This window comes from Saccopteryx bilineata, chromosome 7, assembly GCF_036850765.1.
Source record: "Saccopteryx bilineata isolate mSacBil1 chromosome 7, mSacBil1_pri_phased_curated, whole genome shotgun sequence".
NCBI lineage: Eukaryota > Metazoa > Chordata > Mammalia > Chiroptera > Emballonuridae > Saccopteryx > Saccopteryx bilineata.
Genome location: NC_089496.1, coordinates 1,216,224 through 1,241,181, shown reverse-complemented (window position 1 = coordinate 1,241,181; position 24,958 = coordinate 1,216,224). Strand labels below are relative to the sequence as shown.

At 38.7% G+C, this 24,958-nt stretch overlaps 2 protein-coding genes across 5 annotated transcripts in view; both read right to left on the bottom strand.

Annotated features, from left to right (window-relative positions):
• Positions 1-385: 385 nt before the first annotated feature.
• Positions 386-24,958, bottom strand: part of ELAPOR2 (endosome-lysosome associated apoptosis and autophagy regulator family member 2) — a 302,492-nt gene continuing 277,919 nt past the window's right edge. For 3 of the 4 annotated variants that reach the window (XM_066240442.1, XM_066240439.1, XM_066240441.1), the window contains 3 exons: positions 23,684-23,862; positions 22,520-22,685; positions 386-3,029 (listed from right to left, as the gene is read on the bottom strand). In XM_066240442.1, the coding sequence (XP_066096539.1) occupies positions 2,970-3,029; positions 22,520-22,685; positions 23,684-23,862 (405 nt within the window). In that variant the 3' untranslated portion in view covers positions 386-2,969. Of the gene's footprint in view, positions 3,030-22,519; positions 22,686-23,683; positions 23,863-24,958 lie in introns of those variants that run through there. The other variant, XR_010726689.1, reaches the window with a different exon arrangement.
• On the bottom strand, positions 4,970-5,656 carry LOC136310727 (small ribosomal subunit protein mS39-like). The gene is made up of 2 exons (XM_066239588.1): positions 5,522-5,656; positions 4,970-5,327 (listed from the first exon to the last, which is right to left on the bottom strand). The coding sequence occupies exons 1-2, from the start codon at positions 5,590-5,592 to the stop codon at positions 5,060-5,062; spliced, it is 339 nt and encodes a 112-aa protein (XP_066095685.1). The 5' UTR covers positions 5,593-5,656; the 3' UTR covers positions 4,970-5,059.

Here is a 24,958-nt window from a genome sequence, read left to right as displayed (position 1 = left end):
ATGAAATCATTCTCCCACCCTAACTCCCAGGACATTTACTTTCATGAGGAAGAGAGAAATTATCTGCACCATTCCCAGGAGGAATGACCATGAGCCACAGGAAGTAGCTCTATTAATAGAGGACCATAAACAGTTGATCATGTTCATCTTGAAAACCACAGTCAATCACGACCCACCACCTGGAAACCTGGAGACCTTAGCCGGTAAATGACTGGACCCAAGCAATTCTTCTACATAACCATTTAAACCACCTTTTCTCCTAGGGAAGAAAATAATGACAAAAGTCTTCACAAAAGTACTATGAGACATTTTAATCCTGGAAAAAAATGTATTGCTAGTAACCAAAGAGGGGAAAAGTCAATGAGAATAAAATTCAGTCTTTTAAATCAAGTCAATATATATCAAATTGCTAAAAATTATTCAATGGCATGATATAATTTATCCATAAAAGACATGGTCTCATCCAGTGGAAAGCTGATTTAAATATATTTTGACAGAATGCTAAGAGGTATTATAGAGAACAGTTGACTTAATGAAGTATTCAAGGCTTCAAAACTGTGTGCCTTTTAGAAAAATAACAAATAACTTCTTCTACCACTTGGGGGGGGGCTGAAGTGGAGAAACAATAAATGTTAATTAAAAGTCATAGAAACATGATTAATTTGTTTATGCCTTTCACCATTTCACTGAGCTTTGCAAAGGCAAGACCAAAAACTAAAGTGGATTTTATAACCAGGATGGGTTGAATGTTTTCCTCATAATATTCTTTCTGTCATAGTTCTTTAGTGCTTGGAATAAAATGACAATCACTGGGATCCAAAGGAAAAAGGCAGCTCCATTCCAAAGATGGGACTAAGCTGACACTAAAATTAGAAATCAATAAATTCTTCAATACCAACTACATTTTCAGAGTTCATTAAAATTTAAGGCATTTTTGACAAGTCAGAGATTTAGTCCAGTAACAGGAGAAGAAGAAGCTACCTGGGAGAAAATCCCAATTATCTCTATGGCTTGGAACATGCATGCTGACAGGCAAAGATGAAGAGTGACAGGTGACTGTGCAGAAACGTCCTGACTCTGTCCATCTGTACAACTTTGCCAGTTCTTCTAAAAGGGTGCATTTCAATGTATTTTCATTCTTTCGTTTAAATTTTGACCAAAATGGGAAAGGGCTCATCAGCACTGTTAGCAAGATAAAAATGAGCAATGCAAAAATAATTTCTTCTTTGTAATAAAATTTTTAAAAATTAAACATGAAAAAGGTGTATACTAAGCGATGACCTCCCTGAATCTCACAACCAACAATAATGGCAATATACTCAGGAATCCAATAGTAGCAATATACGCAAAATGCACATTCATTCAACAAGAACAGCATTGTCCAGTATTTTACCCACCAGCCATAAAAAACACAATTATTTATTTATTGCCCTCCCAGTTTTCACAAAAATAAAGACATAACCTGATTAATCAAACGTTATAAATCATACCTCATGGGAAAACATTCAACAAACCCTGCCCACATGCCCCGCTTCTCTCAGTCAACTACCAATCATTTTGAAAATGTGAATTAAGATCTATAAAGATTACTAGTAAATGAAAACAAACCAGAACATCTTGGATTGTCAATGGCCAGGAAACTCCCCCCTTTCTCAATTCTAAAACAATTAGGGTTTACACAAAACTGGTCAAATCCAACGTCATTCAGCTTCTTTCAACAAATAACATTTAAGATGTGCTAATGCTAGTACTCTGTCAATGGAAAATCACAATTATCTGAATCATTTTTAGTAAGAACAAAACTTATTTCATAACTGCTATGGAACAATCACATTCTTCTTACAAATACAGTTATAAGCAATTTTCCAAAAGTAAATTCTTGCTTTATTGGCTTGAAAAGAAAAACTTCTGTGTAAATCATAATCCTCTAAGTCTTGTAGCAGAATAGTAACTAGGTAACGTTTGATGTTTAACATAGGACAAATATTCCACTGCCACTTTCTGGAAACCACAGAATTATTCCAATATCTCTGTACAGTTATCTGTTCTCGTACATAAGTCCTCCCACTTTCCTCTTCATGATTTTGCAAGGTAATTTGATAAGCAAGCTTTCTCACTCATTTTAAACCATGCCCCAAGCATTATATAAACTGTTTTAAGTCATTTGACTTCTATGATAGTGCCACTTATTTGTATTACTAGAAAGTCAAGGTTTCTCCTTGTCTTTCTTTTTTGAATTCCTTCAACATTTCTAGTCAAGCTCATCTTACCAGTTCCAATTAGAATGGAATTTCAAAGGTGATTATAAATTTAGATAACCCAAGCACTGACTTCCTTAAAAAAAAAAAAAATCACTGCTTATTTAGGCTTCTGAAATCAAGAAAGATACCCTATGGAAAAAAGAAAACTTTATTGTCTTTCTTTATTCACAATTTTTAATTTAAAAAGAAAAAAAGGGGGGGGGAGATGTTTTAAGGTGTTATCACAAAAATAATGGGAAAAATAACTATACCTTTAATTTTTTTTCAAATCGTCCCCAAAATATAAACAAAGAAATAAAAAAAATGGGATCACATTGTATATGATGACATCTGCCCTCCAAAGCATACTTTTTATGTAGAAGTAATAAAGTATAAAAGTTACCCATTAATTATATGGCATGCATCAACAGTGCACTGGTGGGCTTAACCTTGGTTTTCAGTTATGTGTATATACAGATAAATCTCTTCCTGAGTTGAGCGTCATCTTCAGTTGAGACCCAAACCTTTTGCTTTCCTATTTTTGGCAAGATACTTGACCATGTGATAAGGCAATCAAACATTTCAACCTCTTCCCTTTTCAGCAGCATAGCCTTCCTCTGTCACTTCTCCAACATGCCAGGTACCAGGACGGGCTCTACACTATGGTCCTGCAAAAACTAGAGAGCTGCTTTCTTTGTTCATTAGTCTGAAGGCAACAGTACCATCTTTTCATATATTTGGAGATCTTGAGGATTTCAGTTGAACAGATTCAAAATGGTCTTCTTTTTCCTATGGAGGAAAAATATTAAAACAAAATCAACTCATTAAAATTCCAGTAAGCTTTTGGGATCTTACACATCCTGAATGAAAAGTTCTGACAGTCAATTTAATTTATGTACCTGCCACTTGTAATTAGGATTTTACATGTAAATAATGGTGTCAGATATAAAACAGATAGCACGACTACCCCAAAGGATGCTTTTGAAATCCAGAAGATGAGACAGACAACCCAAAATAGAAGAAAACACATGATTGCAATAGATTACTAAAAGAGTTAGCTGTGATTCTTGCGAAGAAACCAGAGACCTTCCTAAGGGGACATCTGACCTGGGTGCTGAATAGATGACCTTGCCATGCAAATTATGGACAAGCTAGAACGGACAGAAACTAAATGTTCTCAGGATAACATAGGCTAAATGATAAGAAAAAGGCCAGCAGAAATAAATAACACAAACACTAATAATAAGACATAAGATCATGTTTTATGAAAATCTTTTGCATATATATATAATATATATATGCCAAAGATATTAGAAACAAGTCATATTAGATAATAAATCAAAATTTTAACTCAGATATATCACTGCTGGTGTTTGTTATATGACACATTCAAAATGTAGCCCATTATACTACCATTTACTACAACATGGATTTTGAGTGTATTATGCTAAGCAAAATAAGTGGGATATATAACTTAAAGTAACAAATGAACAAACAAAACTCATAGACACAGACTACAGTATGGGGGTTAATAGATTGAAAGAGGTTCAGAGAGTAGTAGAGGGCAAAGAGGATCAAATATATGGTGAGAAGGAGACTCGACTCTGGGTGGTGGGCACACAATGCAGTATACAGATCATGTATCAGAGTTGTACACTTGAAATCTGTATGATTTTATTAGTCAATGTCTCCCCTATAAATATAATACAGATGATTTAAAATGTAGCCTATTAAAAGAAATTGCTCTTCTTTATTGGGGAAAAAGAGAAATAAGAAACTCAATTTCTCCCAATGTTTTCACTGTTACAGAGAAAGCTTTCGGAAGGCTACTGGAATGAGATGGGGGAACGTCGCTGTTGAAGGGAATAAAGATGAAAAGAACTAAGATTATTTTTAAAGCAAAGGAAATAGGAGGCAGACCAGCCATTGCTGCAAAAAATAATAGGAAGTTGACACTGAGTATCTGTCAGGAAGAATACAGTTGGTTTTGTGTCTTCTCTCATTTGAGTGGAAAAGTCCAGGACTTCAGATAAGCTTTAAGGCTACAGAGACAGGATTATTTTTAAAAAAATTACAGCACAAACATCAACACACTGCTTTCCCAGGTGTGGCTGAGGCGGCAAGCCCTGGGGAAGGCAGACAGCAGGTCCCGCGCTGGCTCACTGGCTGAGTGAGAGCTTGCTGGAAGCCTCGCATTTACTAGACTGAATGTTTTTTGGAATAACCATTGATAATGCAAATAATTATTAAGCACCCACTGTGTTATATAGGAAGAGGACTAGATGTTAGGGATGCAAAATGTCTGCCCTCAAGGAGCTCAAAGGATATTACAGGAAAGAGCTTTAGGTTATCACCATGAACTGAAAGGAAATCTGAGATTTTTGTGGCCTTTCCTTGGGAAGAGTTGATTCACGTGTTCCCAGACAGAGGGGAGGTAGAGACCTATTGATTATCCTCAAGGTAATATTTAAAGTAAAACATTGAAAATCCTTGATAAAATCATGTTAGCCTCATAGGGCTTTGGTTGCCATTCTGTGTTCACAGGGGACTGTGCTCCTATCAGTGATATGGTCTGGTGGTGGTGGTGGTGGTGGTGGTGGTGGTGGTGGTGGTGTGTGTGTGTGTGTGTGTGTAGAGAGAGAGAGAGAGAGAGCTAGCTCCACTGACAGGGACTTCCTGATGGCAAAGATTGTATCTTGTTCATTTTTTTTTTTTTTTTTTTTTTTAAAGTTTACCAAATCTGTATTCTCATTTTATTCCTAAATGGTTAAGTATTAGCCCCTCAGGCTAAGCCACAGCTGCTCCTGACTGGCCCACTTTCATGTGCCTTCGCTGATGTCGCTGTCGCTGTCACCGGCCAGTGCAGTCGGGGGTCCCAGGGCCTCCTTCTGCTCTGGGCTGAGCACGAAGTCCGCCAGCACTCTCTGGGCAAGGCCCTCGCAGACAGGCAGGCTGAAGGCCCTCGCCAGCCTGACCACCTCAATGGCCTGCGGAGGGCTGTGGGATGCTTTTGCACTGTCCAGAAACTCACTCAGCAATTCATTTCTAGGGATCTTATTATGCTTCCTGAAAAGCCCCAACATTTTCCTGTTCAACATGAGAGGAAAAGATTATGAACACTAATAGAACCAAAGGCAATCCATCCAATGACCACAGCTGTTCTCCTCTTGGATGCAGAGATTATAGTGGGAGCTCCGGAAGATGCCCATCGCTGAACTCCACTGCCTCCCAGCGCTGTCTCTGCACCAGTCCCTTTGGGTGCTCAAGCCCCTCCTCCTAACCTCCACATGTGTACAAGTCTCACAGGCAAATCCCGTTTGCTGTCAGGGTTGAGAACTGCTGGGCAGATCATTTTAAGAGGTTCACTGCATTCCTCCCAGGGAGAGACTATATATCCCAGGGGTAGTCAGAAGATCAAGTATGACTGCTTTCCTGTTACCATCCAGTGTGAGCTTAGAGTGCCTTAAAACCATGTATCTTGTTCATTTTTAATCCCTAAAACATGACTCAAGGCCTAGTACACCATAGGCTTTCAATCGATGCTTATGAAAATGTATAAAACATTACATGTAGAAAAAAAACATTGGATTGGAACTTGGAAGATATGATTTCTCATTCCTATCTAACTCTCTCTTGGACAAAAAAATTACTCTCTCTAGTTCCCAATTTACTCAGTTTGGTATAATTTAGATATCATACAAAATATATTTTAAGCACTAAATTCAAGAATCTACTAAAAACTCAACTTCTCCCAGTAGCTTGACTTTACCTTGTCACTACACATCTTACTGTACACCCTTCTCCTGTGTGCTCCAAGAGACTCACTCTCTCAATGTGCTCAGCATACTGGATGATCGTGTGTGTGTATGCACTGTACCAGTAAATTACATCATGTCTGAGATAAGAAACTGTTGACCTATCACCAAAGATCTGGTGGAGTGTCTAACATAGTATCCCGTAAATGATTATGAAAAAAAACAAATAAAAGGGATAAAATGAAAAAAAAATGCTAAGAAAAGCAAGTCTATAAACAAAATCCCACAAGTCCAATATGTTGGTAGAAAAATATCCACTAAGGCATGGCCTTTAGAGCACAAATAAGAATATGTAAGGCAAACAAACCTTACGTGACACAGCAGTTAGGACACTTATAAACATTTTTGCTTCATAAAACCATGAATAACAACAATTTTTAATGGGTCACACAATAAGGCTTGCAGAATGATAGCCACAGTATATTTATTCACAGCTAAACACTGGAAACAGCAGAGCTATCCATCAACAAGAGAACAGATAAACACATTTTGGCATATCCTTAAAACAGAATAGAAATCTATTGCAGATTAACACAAGGTGAATGAACCTTAGAAACATTTTTTGAGTGACAGAAAACTTACACAAAATATGACAGTGTGTAATTACAATTATATAAAGTTTAAAACAGATAAAACAATCTATAGTTTAAAGAGTATTATAGTAGTTTCCTTTGGGAGATGAAGATGAGGTCTGGTTGCATACAAAGGACCTGAGTTTACTTTCAATGGTGAAATTAATCTTCTATATCAAAATAGGACTTGGAGTTACACAAGTATACGTATTTCTCAAAATTCATCAAATCATGTATTGTGATATGTACATTTCATTCTATGTAAACATTTTACCTTAAAAAATGTAATTCTCGGGAGATGACGTCAGAGTAATGGCGGGGTAGGAAGCGATACTGATAAATCTCCCCCAAAACTCAACAAGATCTTCAACCAGAAACAGAAAAACCTATACTTGGAGCTTCCAGATGCTTTGCAATACACCCAAAGGTATGATTGAGTGAAAAATTGGCTAAATATATAACCAAACCCCGAAGGAAATAGGAAGTAAGAAATGCTCCGCCTTCCTCACTAACCTAAACAGGGCGGCTTTCTCTGGTAACTGTGAATATAGAAACTGAGGCGGGCAAAGGGGGTGAATAGATCCAGGCTGCCACGGCACAAACGGCCGAACCAGGCTGTGGCACGAAGATCCAAGCCGAGGAAAATCTGATCCTGTGGCAACCCGGGCAATACAAGCTAACACTCGCGCCAAACCCAAACAAAGAAAGACAAGCGGAGCGGCCATTTTACCCGGTCTCCTGGTCGGTGCGCAGTTAGTGGGCGAGAATTTCTTCCTAGGCCCCGAGAGTGGGTGCCCGTGTTGCCCCACGGAGAGGCAGGGTCAGAGGTCTTTCTGTGGGCCGAGGGCAGAGTCTCTGGGCAGCCCCAGCGCCCTGGGAAAGTCACGCACGGGAGGGAGTGAGAACTAATTCCAACGGTGGAGATTTTCCGTGCTGGAGGGTGTATCACTCAGAGGGAACCGCGGCCGGCCTCATATCCTGGTTTGCGCGCGCAGATAAGGAGTGAGCAATTCCTCCGAGTGCCTCGGCAGTGCGTGCCCGTGTTATCGCACAGAGGGGCAGAGTCAGGGGCCTTTGTGTGGGCCAAAGCGGAATCTCGAGCCGCCCCAGCGCCTTGCAAAAGCCGCGCACGGGGACGGAGCGAAACTCAATTCCAACACTGCAACTTTTCCCTGCGGTTGGGGGTTTCACTCAGAGCGTGAGACTGCTGGCCGGATATCCTGGTCGCAGACAGTGAGTGAGAGTTTCCTCCAAGCGCCCCGGAAGTGGGCGCCCGCCTGTGTTACCGGACAGAGCGGCAGAGCCAGAGGTCTTTGAGTGGGCGGAAAGCCCGCCTGATTATGCTAGCAGCTCTGACTGACTGAGCCTGACCCAGAGCCCTGTGCTGAGTGGAAATAGAGTGGGGAGTTGCCAGCTCTTTGAGCCTCTTACTATCCAGGCAGAGGCAGCAGCAACCCCATAGCTGGATTATCAGGCTACTAATTGAGGAAGGAAAGACTAGGAGAAAGGCTCCAGGAACACGGACTCTCTCACTGTCAGAGCCTATAAATGCTAATGAGCTTCGACTCCCAACGAGACTAAAGCACAATACATGACATTGCCATAGAGACTTATCAACTGCAAACCTCTACCTGAGCGTGCCAAAGGGGCAGAACCCGGGGTACAGAGTCACCGACCAGGAAGAGGGAGAGAAAAGAAAAAGCAAGAAGATAACCTCTCAAAATCAAGAATAATCTGCAGACTTTATAACCTATCCCATTTTATTATATTTGTTCGTTTGTTTCTCTTATCTTCCTTCTTGATACTTTTTTTTCCTCCTCCAATTTGGCCGATTAACTCACTACCGGTCTTACTCTCTCCTCTCCTTGAACTACACTACCCATAAGTGTTACATCTCCCATTATCTTTTCTCTTCTCTTCCTTTCTCTCTATGAGGGTTGCACTCCAAAACCCTTAACTCTCTCTCTCTCTCTCTCCTTTCTTTTTTCTTCTTTTAGTGGTTCCCTCTTTTTTTTTCTCTCTCTCTTTCTTTTCTCCCTCTATATTAGTTTCTTCCTTTCTCCTTTACATCTCCTCTCATTCAAACCTCAATAACAAACAAATTATCTTATCTGGGACTCAAACCTATGTTTGTGGCATTTTGGGGGGTTTTTATTTCACCTTTTTAACTTACTAGCAGTGCTCCCATCCCTGGCTCTCCATAGTATCTAGTTCTTGTTCCACTAAATACAATAGTAAGTTTTTAATTTGTCCCCCCATTTTTCCGTTTTCCTCTTATTCCTCTCATCATAACTCTTAGAAAACCAACACCTAAAAGCAAATCATTTTATTCTTGACCCAAATTTTTTCCTTATTTGCTTTTTGTGGATCCATACGCTCTTTTTTTTTCTTTTTTCTTTTTTTTTTCCTTTTTTTTCTTTTTTTCTTTTTTGCCCCTTTATTACTTTTCCCCAATTGAGGCCCTCCATCACAGGCATTGTTTGTTATAATTCACAGTCCACCACAAGATTTTCTCAAGAAAGAGGGGAGAGGAGAGGAGAGGAAAAAAGGAGGGGGGGAATAATTTCCTTTTTTTTTAATTTTTATTTTATTTTATTTTTCTTTATTTCATTATTAATTTTTTTTAAAAAAACAACTCTTTTCGATTTTTTATTTTTTTTTAACTTTTTATTTTTTATTAAATCTCATTAATACTATCAACAAAACCACCCTCAGATGCCATTAAGGAAGAGAAAATCGAATATCATGGATACAAAAGAAAGAGAGGTAACACAGCTAGATGAGGAAAAATCTATGGAGAAAAAATTTAATATATTGGAAACCTTGGAGCTAAATGACAGAGAATTCAAGATAGAAATCCTAAAAATCCTCCGAGATATACAAGAAAACACAGAAAGGCAATATAGGGAAATCAAAAAACAACTCAATGAACACAAAGAATATATGTCCAAGGAAATTGAAACTATAAAAACAAATCAAACAGAGATGAAAAACTCAATTCACGAGCTGAAAAACGAAGTAACAAGCTTAGCTAATAGAACAGGTCAGATAGAAGAGAGGATTAGTGAAATAGAAGACAAGCAACTTGAGGCACAACAGAGAGAAGAAGAAAGAAACTCAAAAATTAAAAAAAATGAGATAGCCCTACAAGAATTATCTGACTCCATCAAAAAGAATAACATAAGAATAATAGGTATATCAGAGGGAGAAGAGAGAGAAAATGGAATGGAGAACATACTCAAACAAATAATAGATGAGAAATTCCCAAGCCTGTGGAAAGAACTAAAGCCTCAAGTTCAAGAAGCAAACAGAACTCCAAGTTTTCTTAACCCCAACAAACCTACTCCAAGGCATATTATAATGAAATTGACACAAACCAACAGCAAAGAAAAAATTCTCAAGGCAGCCAGGGAAAAGAAGAATACAACATATAAAGGAAGGCCCATTAGATTATCATCAGATTTCTCAGCAGAAACTCTACAAGCTAGAAGAGAGTGGACCCCAATATTTAAAGTCCTGAAAGAGAGGAACTTTCAGCCATGAATACTATACCCATCAAAGCTATCCTTCAAATACGAAGGAGAAATAAAAACATTCACAGATACATAAAAGATGAGGGAATTTATCATCAGAAACCCCCCACTCCAGGAATTACTAAAGGGGGTTCTCCAATCAGATACAAAGAACAACAACAAAAAAAACAGAGCCACAAGTAAAAGCTCCAAGAAGAACACAATAAAACCAAATTTAAACTGTGACAACAACAAAAAGAAAGAGGGGGAGAAGATGGAGATTAACAGTAGCAAAGGACGATGGAGTGCAAAAGTACTCACAAAATAGTTCACTACAATGAACAGGGTAGGGACCCTTTTCATTACTCAAAGGTAACCACCATTGAAAAAACCACCACAGAAGCAAGTGAGATAAAAAAGATAGCAACAGAGGAAAGATGTATGGAATACAATCAAATAAAAACAAAAGACAGAAAAACGAAAGAGAAGGATCAAACAAGACACAAAACTAACAGAAAGCAAGATATAAAATGGCAATAGGGAACTCACAAGTATCAATAATTACACTAAATGTAAACGGATTAAACTCACCAATAAAAAGGCACAGAGTAGCAGAATGGATTAAAAAAGAAAATCCAACTGTATGCTGCCTACAGGAAACTCATCTAAGTAACAAGGATAAAAACAAATTCAAAGTGAAAGGCTGGAAAACAATACTCCAAGCAAATAACATCCAAAAAAAAGCAGGTGTAGCAATACTCATATCGGATAATGCTGACTACAAGACAGGAAAGGTACTCAGAGACAAAAATGGCCATTTCATAATGGCTAAGGGGACACTGAATCAAGAAGACATAACAATTCTTAATATATATGCACCAAACCAAGGAGCACCAAAATATATAAGACAGCTACTTATTGATCTTAAAACAAAAACTGACAAAAATACAATCATACTTGGAGACCTCAATACACCGCTGACGGCTCTAGATCGGTCATCCAAACACAGAATCAACAAAGACATAGTGGCCTTAAACAAAACACTAGAGCACCTGGATATGATAGACATCTACAGGACATTTCATCCCAAAGTGACTGAGTATACATTTTTCTCCAGTGTACATGGATCATTCTCAAGAATTGACCATATGTTGGGCCACAAAAACAACATCAGCAAATTCAGAAAAATTGAAGTTGTACCAAGCATATTTTCTGATCATAAAGCCTTGAAACTAGAATTCAACTGCAAAAAAGAGGAAAAAAATCCCACAAAAATGTGGAAACTAAACAACATACTTTTAAAAAATGAATGGGTCAAAGAAGAAATAAGTGCAGAGATCAAAAGATATATACAGACTAATGAAAATGACAATACGACATATCAGAATCTCTGGGATGCAGGAAAAGCAGTGATAAGAGGGAAGTTCATATCGCTTCAGGCATATATGAACAAACAAGAGAGAGCCCAAGTGAACCACTTAACTTCCCACCTTAAGGAACTAGAAAAAGAAGAACAAAGACAACCCAAAACCAGCCGAAGAAAGGAGATAATAAAAATCAGAGCAGAAATAAATGAATTAGAGAACAGAAAAACTATAGAAAAAATTAATAGAACAAGGAGCTGGTTCTTTGAAAAGATCAACAAAATTGACAAACCCTTGGCAAGACTTACCAAGGAAAAAAGAGAAAGAACTCATATAAACAAAATCCAAAATGAAAGAGGAGAAATCACCACAGACACCGTAGATATACAAAGAATTATTGTAGAATACTATGAAAAACTTTATGCCACTAAATTCAACAACCTAGAAGAAATGGATAAATTCGTAGAAAAATACAACCTTCCTAGACTGAGTCAAGAAGAAGCAGAAAGCCTAAACAGACCTATCAGTAGAGAAGAAATAGAAAAAAACATTAAAAACCTCCCCAAAAATAAAAGTCCAGGCCCTGACGGCTATACCAGCGAATTTTATCAAACATTCAAAGAAGACTTGGTTCCTATTCTACTCAAAGTCTTCCAAAAAACTGAAGAAGAAGCAATACTTCCAAACACATTTTATGAGGCCAACATAACCCTCATACCAAAACCAGGCAAGGATGGCACAAAAAAAGAAAACTACAGACCAATATCTCTAATGAATACAGATGCCAAAATACTAAATAAAATACTAGCAAATCGAATACAACAACATATTAAAAAAATAATACATCATGATCAAGTGGGATTCATCCCAGAATCTCAAGGATGGTTCAACATACGTAAAACGGTTAATGTAATACACCATATCAACAAAACAAAGAACAAAAACCACATGATCTTATCAATAGACGAAGAAAAGGCTTTCGATAAAATACAACACAATTTTATGTTTAAGACTCTCAACAAAATGGGTATAGAAGGAAAATATCTCAACATGATAAAGGCCATATATGATAAACCATCAGCTAACATCATATTAAATGGCACTAAACTGAAGGCTTTCCCCCTTAAATCAGGAACAAGACAGGGTTGTCCACTCTCTCCACTCTTATTTAATGTGGTACTAGAGGTTCTAGCCAGAGCAATCAGACAAGACAAAGAAATAAAAGGCATCCATATCGGAAAAGAAGAAGTAAAGGTATCACTTTTTGCAGATGATATGATCCTATACATCGAAAACCCCAAAGAATCCACAAAAAGACTACTAGAAACAATAAGCCAATACAGTAAGGTCGCAGGATACAAAATTAACATACAGAAGTCAATAGCCTTTCTATATGCCAACAATGAAACAACTGAGAAGGAACTCAAAAGAATAATCCCCTTCACGATTGCAACAAAAAAAATAAAATACCTAGGAATAAACATAACAAAGAATGTAAAGGACTTATATAATGAAAACTATAAACCATTGTTAAGGGAAATCGAAAAAGATATAATGAGATGGAAGAATATACCTTGTTCTTGGCTAGGAAGAATAAATATAATCAAGATGGCTATATTACCCAAAGCAATATACAAATTTAATGCAATTCCCATCAAACTTCCAATGACATTTTTTAAAGAAATAGAGCAAAAAATCATCAGATTTATATGGAACTATAAAAATCCCCGAATAGCCAAAGCAATCCTAAAGAAAAGGAATGAAGGTGGGGGCATAACAATACCTGACTTCAAACTCTATTATAGGGCCACGACAATCAAAACAGCATGGTATTGGCAGAAAAATAGACACTCAGACCAATGGAACAGAATAGAAAGTCCAGAAATAAAACCACATATATATAGTCAAATAATTTTTTTTTTTTTGCTTTTTTTTTTTTTCATTTTTCTGAAGCTGGAAACAGGGAGAGACAGTCAGACAGACTCCCGCATGCGCCCGACCGGGATCCACCCGGCACGCCCACCAGGGGCGACGCTCTGCCCACCAGGGGGCGATGCTCTGCCCATCCTGGGCGTCGCCATGTTGTGACCAGAGCCACTCTAGCACCTGGGGCAGAGGCCATAGAGCCATCCCCAGCGCCCGGGCCATCTTTGCTCCAATGGAGCCTTGGCTGCGGGAGGGGAAGAGAGAGACAGAGAGGAAAGTGCGGCGGAGGGGTGGAGAAGCAAATGGGCGCTTCTCCTGTGTGCCCTGGCCGGGAATCGAACCCGGGTCCTCCGCACGCTAGGCCGACGCTCTACCGCTGAGCCAACCGGCCAGGGCCTATAGTCAAATAATTTTTGATAAAGGGGCTAACAACACACAATGGAGAAAAGAAAGCCTCTTCAATGAATGGTCCTGGGAAAACTGGAAAGCCACATGCAAAAGAATGAAACTGGACTACAGTCTCACCCCCTGTACAAAAATTAACTCAAAATGGATCAAAGATCTAAACATAAGACCTGAAACAATTAAGTACATAGAAGAAGACATAGGTACTCAACTCATGGACCTGGGTTTTAAAGAGCATTTTATGAATTTGACTCCAATGGCAAGAGAAGTGAAGGCAAAAATTAATGAATGGGACTACATCAGACTAAGAAGTTTTTGCTCAGCAAGAGAAACTGATAACAAAATAAACAGAAAGCCAACTAAATGGGAAATGATATTTTCAAACAACAGCTCAGATAAGGGCCTAATATCCAAAATATACAAAGAACTCATAAAACTCAACAACAAACAAACAAACAATCCAATAAAAAAATGGGAAGAGGATATGAATAGACACTTCTCCCAGGAAGAAATACAAATGGCCAACAGATATATGAAAAGATGCTCATCTTCTTTAGCTATTAGAGAAATGCAAATCAAAACGGCAATGAGATACCACCTCACACCTGTTCGATTAGCTGTTATTAGCAAGTCAGGTAATAGCAAATGTTGGAGAGGCTGTGGAGAAAAAGGAACCCTCATACACTGTTGGTGGGAATGTAAAGTAGTACAACCATTATGGAAGAAAGTATGGTGGTTCCTCAAAAAACTGAAAATAGAACTACCTTATGACCCAGCAATCCCTCTACTGGGTATATATCCCCAAAACTCAGAAACATTGATACGTAAAGACACATGCAGCCCCATGTTTATTGCAGCATTGTTCACAGTGGCCAGGACATGGAAACAACCAAGAAGCCCATCAATAGATGACTGGATAAAGAAGATGTGGCACATATACACTATGGAATACTACTCAGCCATAAGAAATGATGACATCGGAACATTTACAGCAAAATGGTGGGATCTTGATAACATGATACGAAGCGAAATATGTAAATCAGAAAAAAACAGGAACTGTATTATTCCATACGTAGGTGGGACATAATAGTGAAACTAAGAGACATTGATAAGAGTGTGGTGGTTACGGGGGGGAGGGGGGAATGGGAGAGGGATAGGGGGTGGGGAGGGGCACAAAGAAAACAAGATAGAAGGTGACAGAGGACAATCTGACTTTGGGTGGTGGGTATGCAACATAATTGAACGACAAGATAACCTGGACTTGTTATCTATGAATATATGTATCCTGATTTATTGATGTCACCCCATTAAAAAAATAAAATTATAAAAAAAAATGTAATTCTCTCATCAATTATATGAATCTGAAGTACTTAGGGGTAAAATGTACTCAAGTCTGCAAGTTACTATGAAATGCATAAAAAAGATGTATTCAAAAATAGAGTGATGGAAATATGCAGAGATACATAATAAAGCAAATATTGCAAAATTTATGTAGTGGGTATATGACTATACTGCTACAGAATTCTTTCCTCTTTTCTGTAATATTTAAATATTTCATCCTGGGCAATTGGCTCAGTGGTAGAGCATTGGCCCAGCATGTGGATGTCCTGGGTTTGATTCTTGGTCAGAGCACACAGAAGTGACCATCTGCTTCTTCACCCTTCCCTTTCTCACTTCTCTCTCACTCTCTCTACCTTCCCCTCCTGAAGCCATGGCTCAATTGGAGCAAGTTGATCCCAGGTACTGAGGATGGCTCCATGGCCTCCGCCTCAAGCACTAAGGGCTCAGTTGCTGAGCAACGGAGCAATGCCCCAGATGGGCAGAGCATCGTTCCCTAGTGGGCTGGCTGGGATCCCACTCAGGGCACATGCAGGAGTCTGTCTCTTCTGTCTCCCCTCCTCTTACTGAATAAAAAAGAAAAAAAAAGAATTTTCATTAAAAATTGTTTAAAATTATTATATCAGCTGAAATTGCTATTCAAAACAAAACACTATATGCTATACCTTCTCAAAGAGAAAAGCTCTCTCCTCCATCTTGTTTCCTGTGATTGTTTCCAAGAACCTTTAGAAGCTTTCAATTCTCTAGCTATAAAATAACAGGAGGTACTACAAAATGAGGAAACATTTAAAAGTTTATGTAATACTTAATCCATACTTTCTCCTGAATTCTTTCAGATTCAGGTTAGATGTCACTAGGAAGCTGCCTTTCCCTGGGGCCAAACTTTGGGCTTCAGACTCATCACCTCCTTAACACAGCTACTCTTTAAAAATAACAACAACATCAACACCAGCTACTGGCTTGTTCCTGAGCTCCTGTCAAAACTGAAAGCCTTTTCATGTACACCTTGTGATTCTACAGCCTGACAGTCCCATTAATGGTGGGTCAACAAGGTAGGAAGGGCACAGTGGCTTCACTGGTCAAGTGAAAGTGGTATATTCAAGAATACAGCTGGTCAGGCCCCAGCTGCATCCCAGTCTCACATGAAAATATGGCAGCATACCCTTTGGGGGAAACTTTATCCCCCACTGCATTGCTCAAAATAGAGTCACTAGCTCCCTGGAGCCCTCAGTCCATCAATGTTCTACTATATGTCTGAGCCTGGTTCACTGATGGTTTGGTTGAGCTGAAACCCAATGGTACCCACTGGCTGCTGCAGCTATTAAATCTCTGCACAAGGTATGCAGAACTGAAAACCTATAGGATTGCACAGCTCCAGGGGCTGAACCCAAAGCCATTGCCATAGCTATGGTCTATACATCTCTTTTTAATACTTGTTTTATTTTTACTGACTTAAAATATGAGTCAATAAACCTTTTTCTGACACTTGGGAAACTACAGACTGGCATATTAATCACCCTTCTTTGGGAACAAATCTTAGGACCTGACTAAATCATCTGGGTCCATCTGATAAAGACCGTACATCCTGCCCAACAGATCAATGAACTTGCCATCACAGACTGAGCGTGAAGCACTATTATTCTGATGCAAAGCTTACCACACTATGCTAGACTTGGGACTTATGCCAAAAGTTTTCCCGTTTTTCCTGGCAAATGAACTGCATCAGACTTTTGTCCACCTCTGTGGTCTATAGTGGTGCCTCATCACTAATGACACCTGTTCAGGATATAGTGCTTCTATTCCAGTCTGATTAATTCACTCCAGTCACACCATCCTGGCCCTTAAAACAAATCTGCTTAATATTTTTTGGCTTTATGGACCATTTGAAGTCTGACAATGGTGTTCTTTTTATCATAATAGGTACCCAGTTATGGGCTTAGAGTAGAGGTATTTGGTGGACCTTCCACATTTCCTACCATCCAAAGGCATATAGTGCTATTAACTATTAGAATGATCTTCTCAAAAATTGACTCAAAAATATTTGTGACTCTGTCTCCCTTGCCTCTTCCTGGTCCATACATCTGATTTAAGTAGTTTGTTTATTAAAAATCACTGTCCCCAGAAAGGGATCATCTCCTCTTGGCTACTCCATGGAAAGGGGAAATGGGGGAAAGATACTGATTGATTCTGTTTAAGGTTACATACATTATATGAAAATCAAAGATTCTGCTCTAAACATTCCTGGGCATGATGTGTCCTTATTTTTCCAACAGTAACCTCCAGGATGCTCCTGGTGGTAATCCCTTCTGATAGGAGCCTAGAAGATTCAAATATAATTGTGGTTTGTTTAGTTACTTGTATTGTCTTGTTGAATTGTCATGATCCTAGATCAAAAGGATAATGACCACTTGTTGAATACACTGCTCATCAAGTCTTGCTATACCTACATGGGCAAATATGGGGGGATAAACTAGGTGTCCATATGTTTTTTAAAATAACCTTGTCTCTCTTTCACCTCAATGTTCTGGAACATAGGTCCAGGTGCCAGTAGGGGATTAGTAGAAAGAAGGTGAAATTTTAGCTACTAAAATGGGACAGATTGATTATGTGTCAGAAGGAGAACAATAATATAGTCTAATAATGAAGCACCTGGGGTACCTTAGACCCTAAGAGGTAGGAAGGATTAAAGGACATTAGTGATCATTTTTTTCCCAAGAGGCACTGTCACCTTCTCATGAAGGAAAATGCCTTAGTGTTCCTCTCTCAAACTGTTAAGTGCCTTAAACTTAACTGATTACTGGGTCTACCATGCCCATTAGATGCTCTAACAACAACTTGGGTACCATTCTCTTTAAATCTCCCCAAAAATCTATCAGAAACAGCAGGGGATAGCCCCAGCACTTGCCCCAGAATTATAGCAATCAATACCTCTATTCTCATAGCAATTGCTCAGTCATTTCACAAAGTGACAAATACTAATCAGTTTGTGGTATAGACAAACTGGAAAAGTGGATCGACTGCACTCAGGCAGTCTCCCAAAGACAAAGAGAAGACACAATTATTTAAGGTGAATTGGGAGCTCTGTAGCAACAAACACTGTACTGCCTGACTCTGTAGGTGCTACCTGCTGTCCCCAACAAGCATAAATACTACTTTCTTTCCAGATACACTATGTCTTGCTTCCCTCCTAAAAACACATGGACTTGCACTTGCACCCCTGGAGTGGTCATAATTCATCTACATATGGAAAGATTCCTGGACATGGCCAGTTGGCTCAGCGGTAGAGCATCGACCCAGAATGTGGATGTCCTGGATTTGATTACCAGTCAGGGCACACAGAAACATCCATCTGCTTCTCTACCCCCTCCCCCTCTCCCTTCTCTCTCTCTCTCTCTCTCTCTCTCTCTCTCTCTCTCTCTCTTTCTCTCTTCCTGCAGCCATCGCTCAATTGGAGCAGGTTGTCCCCTCGCCCTGAGCATAGCTTCATGGCTCATCTTAGGTGCTAAAATAGCTTGGTTGCCAAGCAACAGAGCAACAGCCCCAGATGGCAAAGCATCACCCTACACAGGGAGCTGGCTAGGTGGATCCCAGCCAGGGCACATGTGGGAGCCTGTCTCTCTGCCTCCCCATTCTCACTTAAAAATAAGAAAAGAAACATCCCCAACAGAACACGTAGCTCTTAGACAACTGCAAGGATCTTTCCAAAATGAGACTACTCTTTGTTACTAAGAAGAGGTTCCTAAAGGAGTAACTGACTTGTTATTTATGCTCTTTAAGGCAGTGATTTTCAACCTTTGTTTCTCACGCACTCATAAACTAATTACTAAAGAAAAAGGGGCCCTGTCCTCTTCTTCCTTAGTAACTAATTTATTTGTGCCATGAGATGAAAATGGTCAGGGGCACTGACCTTAGTAATTAGTGTGTGTTTGTGCCATGAAAAAAAAAGGTTGAAAATCACTGCTAAGGGCACTTATTCGATTAGAAAAGGTGGTACAAAATTTTATCTCCAACTTTAGCAAAAGTAATGAATGATACCACTTTGGCTTCTGAAGACATTCAGGATAATATCAACTAACTGTCTACACTCTGTTATGGACAAAATCATTGTTCTATATTTCTTCCTTGAAGACCAACACAAAGTCTATGCAACTACTAAAATCTTACCTGGATTGTCTTGGTGAATTGTCATCACCCTAGATCAGTGGTCGGCAAACTCATTAGTCAACAACCAAATATCAACAGTACAACGACTGAAATTTCTTTTGAGAGCCAAATTTTTTAAACTTAAACTATATATAAGTAGGTACATTCCTTATCAAGGTAGTGCCTGCGTGTGGTATTTTGTGGAAGAGCCACATTCAAGGGGCCAAAGAGCCGCATGTGGCTTGCGAGCTGCGATTTGCTGACCAGGGCCCTAGGTCAAAAGGATAATGATCACTTGGTTGACTGCACTGCTCACCAAGTTCTGCTACCATAGTCCAAAACAAAAGAGGGAAATACATTGGGTCTCTGTAAATTTTTTAACAACTCTCTTGACTCTCTTCCTCTTGAACGCTGTGGAGGAAAGACCTCAGTGCCAGTGAACATGTCTCACGTTCAGTGGAAAGGTCAGTTCCTGGACTTAAAGAGAAAGCCTCCTAGGCCTGACCTGTGGTGGCGCAGTGGATAAAGCATCAACCTGGAACGCTGAGGTCGCCGGTTCGAAACCCTGGGCTTGCCTGGTCAAGGCACATATGGGAGTTGATGCTTCCTGTTCCTCCCCCCTTCTTTCTCTCTATCCTCTCTAAAATGAATAAATAAAATCTTTAAAAAAAAAAAGAGAAAGCCTTCTAGCTTTCTAAGGTGGGTGCTGATGGTTTATGGGATTTGTTCAGACAGTTGGGTCTGGATCCCTAGGGTTATGGTCCAGGTTAATAAATACAGGTTGGTCTCATCTTGCTTAAGTGCTGTATAAAGCAAATTGACCACATTTGATACCAGCCTCAGTGAGTTACTCAGAATAGCCAATGGAATGCTATACTAACAGAAAAATTCACCAGAAGTCAAGATGATGTAGAAATGAGTTTTGAATATTGTTGGGATACAATTCTCTATGCAAAACTCTTTTGCATTTCTACACATCTTATGAGTAAGACACTGATTTCCCTTTGATGAGACTATTTTTTCAAGGATCTTTGATAGAAAACAACCTTGTAAGATAAGATACTGTCTCATTCTAGAGCAAAAGGTTTGCTGACAATCTTGGAAACAGTATCTCCCTCTGAAGCAATAAATAGGCATGCTACCTACTCAGTAAAAACAAAGGAGAGGGATATTCATTGCCTATTCAAAGAAACTGAGGTTCCCAAAGCTTAGGTTTCCTTTCCTGTACTGCATGTCACTGTGAGCAATAGTAGTCTGCTCCTGTTCGCATAGCCCTGTGGCAAGTGGTGCTTTCGGAACTGGTATCAATGCTGATACTCAGGTTAGTGCTGCTGCTGTGAGTGCTAAACTGTCCTTTGTCCCTGACCGGGAATCTCATGTCTTCTAAAGTGTTCATGAAACTATGGCGGGCTCACTAGTTAACTAGAAAGTAGGGTAAAATGCCATTTCTTGACAAGCACTGCATATTCAATATTCCATAGCAATAATATCCATCCTAAACTACCATATCAAGAAAAATTAAATAACATTACTAGAAGGGGAGTATGGCTTATTAATATTTTTTACTTTTTATTATTTTTTTGTATTTTTCCAAAGTTAGAAGTGGGGAGGCAATCAGACAGACTCCCACATGAACCCAACCGGGATCCACCCAGCATGCCCACCAGGGGGCAATGCTCTGCCCATCTGGGGCATCACTCTGGTGCAGTTGGAGCCATTCTAGTGCCTGAAGTGGAGGCCATGGAGCTGTCCTCAGCGCCCAGGCCAACTTTGCTCCAGTGGAGCCTTGACTGTGGGAGAGGAAGAGAGAGACAGAGAGGAAGGAGAGGGAGAAAGGTAGAGAAGCAGATGGGCGCTTCTCCTGTGTGCCTTGGCCAGGAATCGAACCTGGGACTTCCACACACCAGGCCAACGCTCTACCACTGAGCCAACTGGCCAGGGCTGGGCTTATTCTTTTATTAAAATGATCCTCTATAGCCTCACCAGGTGGTGGTGCAGTGGATAGAGCGTCAGACTGAAATGTGGAAGATCCAGATTCAAGACCCCAAGATTGCCAGCTTGAACGTGGGCTTCTCTGGTTTGAGCAAGGCTCACCAGCTTGAGTTCAAGGTCACTGGCTCAAGCAAGGGGTCATTCAGTTTGCTGTAGCCCCCTGGCCAAGGCACATATGAGAGAGCAATCAATGAACAACTAAGGTGCCACAATGAAGAATTGATGCTTCTCATCTCTCTCCCTTCTTGCCTGTCTCTGTCCCTCTCTCTCACTCTCTCTGTCTCTGTCACACACACACAAAAAAATGATCCTCTATATTTATTATATATGCTTAAATCAGGAGAGTAAAAGGAGCCAGTTACTAAAACACTTTCAAAAAATGTCATCTTTTGCCACTTGTCTTTCCTTCTGAAAATCATTGTAAATGCATCTCCTGTCTTCTGTTTGATTCTATTTTTAATCCTGAGTGAATAAACTTATAATTTCTCATCTTTTAAGTCAATGGTAAAGAATGTCAATACAATGTGTTTACAAATAATATTGAAAGTTTCATGTTATCTGTTTAAAAAGAGTAAACATTTCAAAGCCAACAAATGTGATGACATCTACAAGGTACATTTAATACCTCAACAGTTTATAAAACTTTTATTTTCTCCGCCTGAAGCAATCATGCTATAAAATTTTTAAAAAGTAGAAATGAACATATTTTATTAAAATTGTCCTTGTGAAAATTCAAACATGACAAAAATGTATTACTTCAAAGACTAAAGACACCCATTATTTCAAAACTGCCAAAAAGCACCTACTGTTAGTTTGTTATGGTAATACTAACATAAATGTATATTGAATAGAAATGTGTTAGTCTTGGTGCTGTTTTCACTTTATCTTGGACCTATGGACATAGGTATTGCTATCTTTAATAGCTTCTGAGTTATACAGTATTCCATTACTTTGATATTTGGAAATTTCTTGTCTAACTCCATACAGATGGTATTTTAGATTGTTTCTGCTTGATTAACTGGCAAAATGAATGCTGCAGTGAATAGTCTTGTATTTACATTCTTATGTACTTCTAAGAATATTTTGTTGAATAAATGTTGATGGAGACATAGACATGCTAAATGACAGGGCTTGCATAAATATGACTATTAGATTAATATGGCCACTAATTTATACATGCATAGTAATACTAGGTTAAAATTCTGCTCTCACCTTTGTTGCCAAGGATTTGAGTTTTCCCAATAGTGACTGTTTATTGGAATATACAACTTCCTCTTCATTGTCTTCTCCTTCCATGATAGCACAACTGTCTGCAGCTGGGAGTTCACACTCTTTTGAGTTAGTTGTCATTACTAATTTGGAATATTTGTACTCCAGTCTGAGTGGTAGTAAATAAATAAAGTGGAGGTTTAACATAAAATAGTACTTATTTTAGGTGGTCATATACCAACTCATTAAATTGTCTTGTAGTATATCTGTTCTAAAAACAAATTTCCGTCACATACAGATAGCACACTCTATGTTCTCATTTATCTACCATCTACACATGAAGCTTTGTCAGAATTTCAGAGAATCAGCGCAATACTGTTAACTCTATAACTATTTTACATGGACTAAACTGTCCAATTATGAACTTTGGAAAACCAAAGAGAAGTCTTGAGGTCTGAATGCATTTTCTTAATTTATAAATATTTGCAAGCTAACTCACTATACAGTAATCCAAAGTTTAGTTCACAAGGCTAAGAATACCATACAGGCAATTGATTTGGCCTTTACCATTTCTATCACTCATTCCTTTATACTCAAAACGCAGATATTCCAATTGTCCTCAGCCATTATCATATAGAACTTTCACAGCCTCAATGACACATAAATAATTTCTGAAAAGTCAAATCATATGACACATCAATATAAAATCAGGAGTTAGAATAAATATTCAATATTCAACTCCAGATTGTTGGAGTCCTTGAATAAATAAAGGTGGTATCTACTTATGCAATTAGTCTTGGGGTTTTGTTGTTGTAGTTTTGTAAATATCTGCCCACAAGAAACTAAAAAAGAAAAGTTGGAGCAAGAATACATCATATCATGGCAAGAAAAACTGACACAGAGAAAAATGTGCCTTCTAATTTCAGACCTGAGCAACCTGGACCCCCCATTTTTGTTTTGTATTAAAGGTCTAACTCAATAATCTCTAAATTATCAGAATAATAAGGATGTCCATTGCTTTCTCAAAGGCCTTTCCTATAACTCCTTCACTTGGAGAAACTCTTGTGTCTCTGAAAGAAACTATTGGATATAATGATTTAATCTAAAATTTTAACAACAGAAGAGATCCTTCAGTTCTAATATGGTCACTCCAATGAGGTTACTTACTTCTGATTTTTTTTCCAGAAGTAGCAAGTTAGAGCCACCAGCAAAACAGCTATGAAAGCTCCCACACCTGCTCCCACCTTTAGCCAAAAGTCAACTGTTTCGCAGGTTGACAACTTTTTCTCAGGCAAAGAAATTCCTTTAATGCACCATTTTGGTTCATTCCACACATATAAGGTTTCCTTTAAAAAAGCACACACAGAGAGATAACATGAGAAATAACATTCAGAAGAAGGGGTTTGCTCACCCTATATTCACAGTAGGTTTAGAAGATTATTCCCCATGCATCTAGTAGAAGCTCCAGAAGAATAGACGATATAGAAAAGATACAGAAGAGAGTGAATAAGGAAATGATGAATTAAAATGCAGCAAAGTCAAATAAAACCATGGACTGTCAGATCAGAAGGCTTGGTACACATCAAGGAAGTTGAATAAAAATGATCCATCTGGACACAGCCTTTGGGCTATTTTCCTCACATTTCTAATAATCTCTGACTTCTGATTCATTTTTAAATAAAATATTAGCTGTTTAATATAAGTATAGTTGGAATGTTTTCACCTACCCCATTATGTAGATCCATTTCCCCTGCAGGCCTCTCATCTGAGCAGAGGGGCAGACCCTAGACCCTGGGCACGGGGTATGATATGACTGGCAGCTTTGATGACTGGGACAGGGAAAGGCACACAGATTGCACCCCTCTTACCCATCCCAAAAATAAGGAGGGCATCATTCTGGGTCTGTACTACTCTCGTAATTTCTTATTCTCAGCCTCCAAACATAGATGACTCAGTTTATTTAGGGTAATGTTTTTTCAAACTGCAAGTTACAACTAACTAGCGAATAATAGCATCAGTATATTGGGTCTCAACCAGCAATTTTTAAAAATAAATGCATCAAATAAAGCAGATTAGGACTAAAAATCAGAGTACAGTGCACGGTTCCTAATACATTTCAACATATGCAGTGACCAGTAGCAATCTGCATGATGATTATATCCAGTGACATTAAATGTCATGGGGCATTACATTTTTTGCTCATGGTGTCTCATTAAATTTTCTGGTGTATGATGGTCACTTTATTAACACCCTAACAGAAGGATAACACCATAATGCTTAATTTGATTTTATACACACATACACATTTTTGCAGTTAGTCATAAAGTAATTGATGTGGAAGAATCGTATTTATTTGAGATAAAGTTTCAACCAAGTTCTGGATAAGAACTTTCAGCATATATATATATATATATATATATATATATATATATATTAAAGTGC

What these genes read in the sequence shown, in the direction of transcription:
- LOC136310727 (XM_066239588.1), bottom strand. Translation starts at nt 5,592, where the DNA reads ATGATCTGCCCAGCAGTTCTCAACCCTGACAGCAAACGGGATTTGCCT. An exon ending in AGACTTGTACACATGTGGAG is followed by an intron (nt 5,328 to 5,521) that starts GTTAGGAGGAGG and finishes CATGTTGAACAG; the next exon opens with GAAAATGTTGGGGCTTTTCA.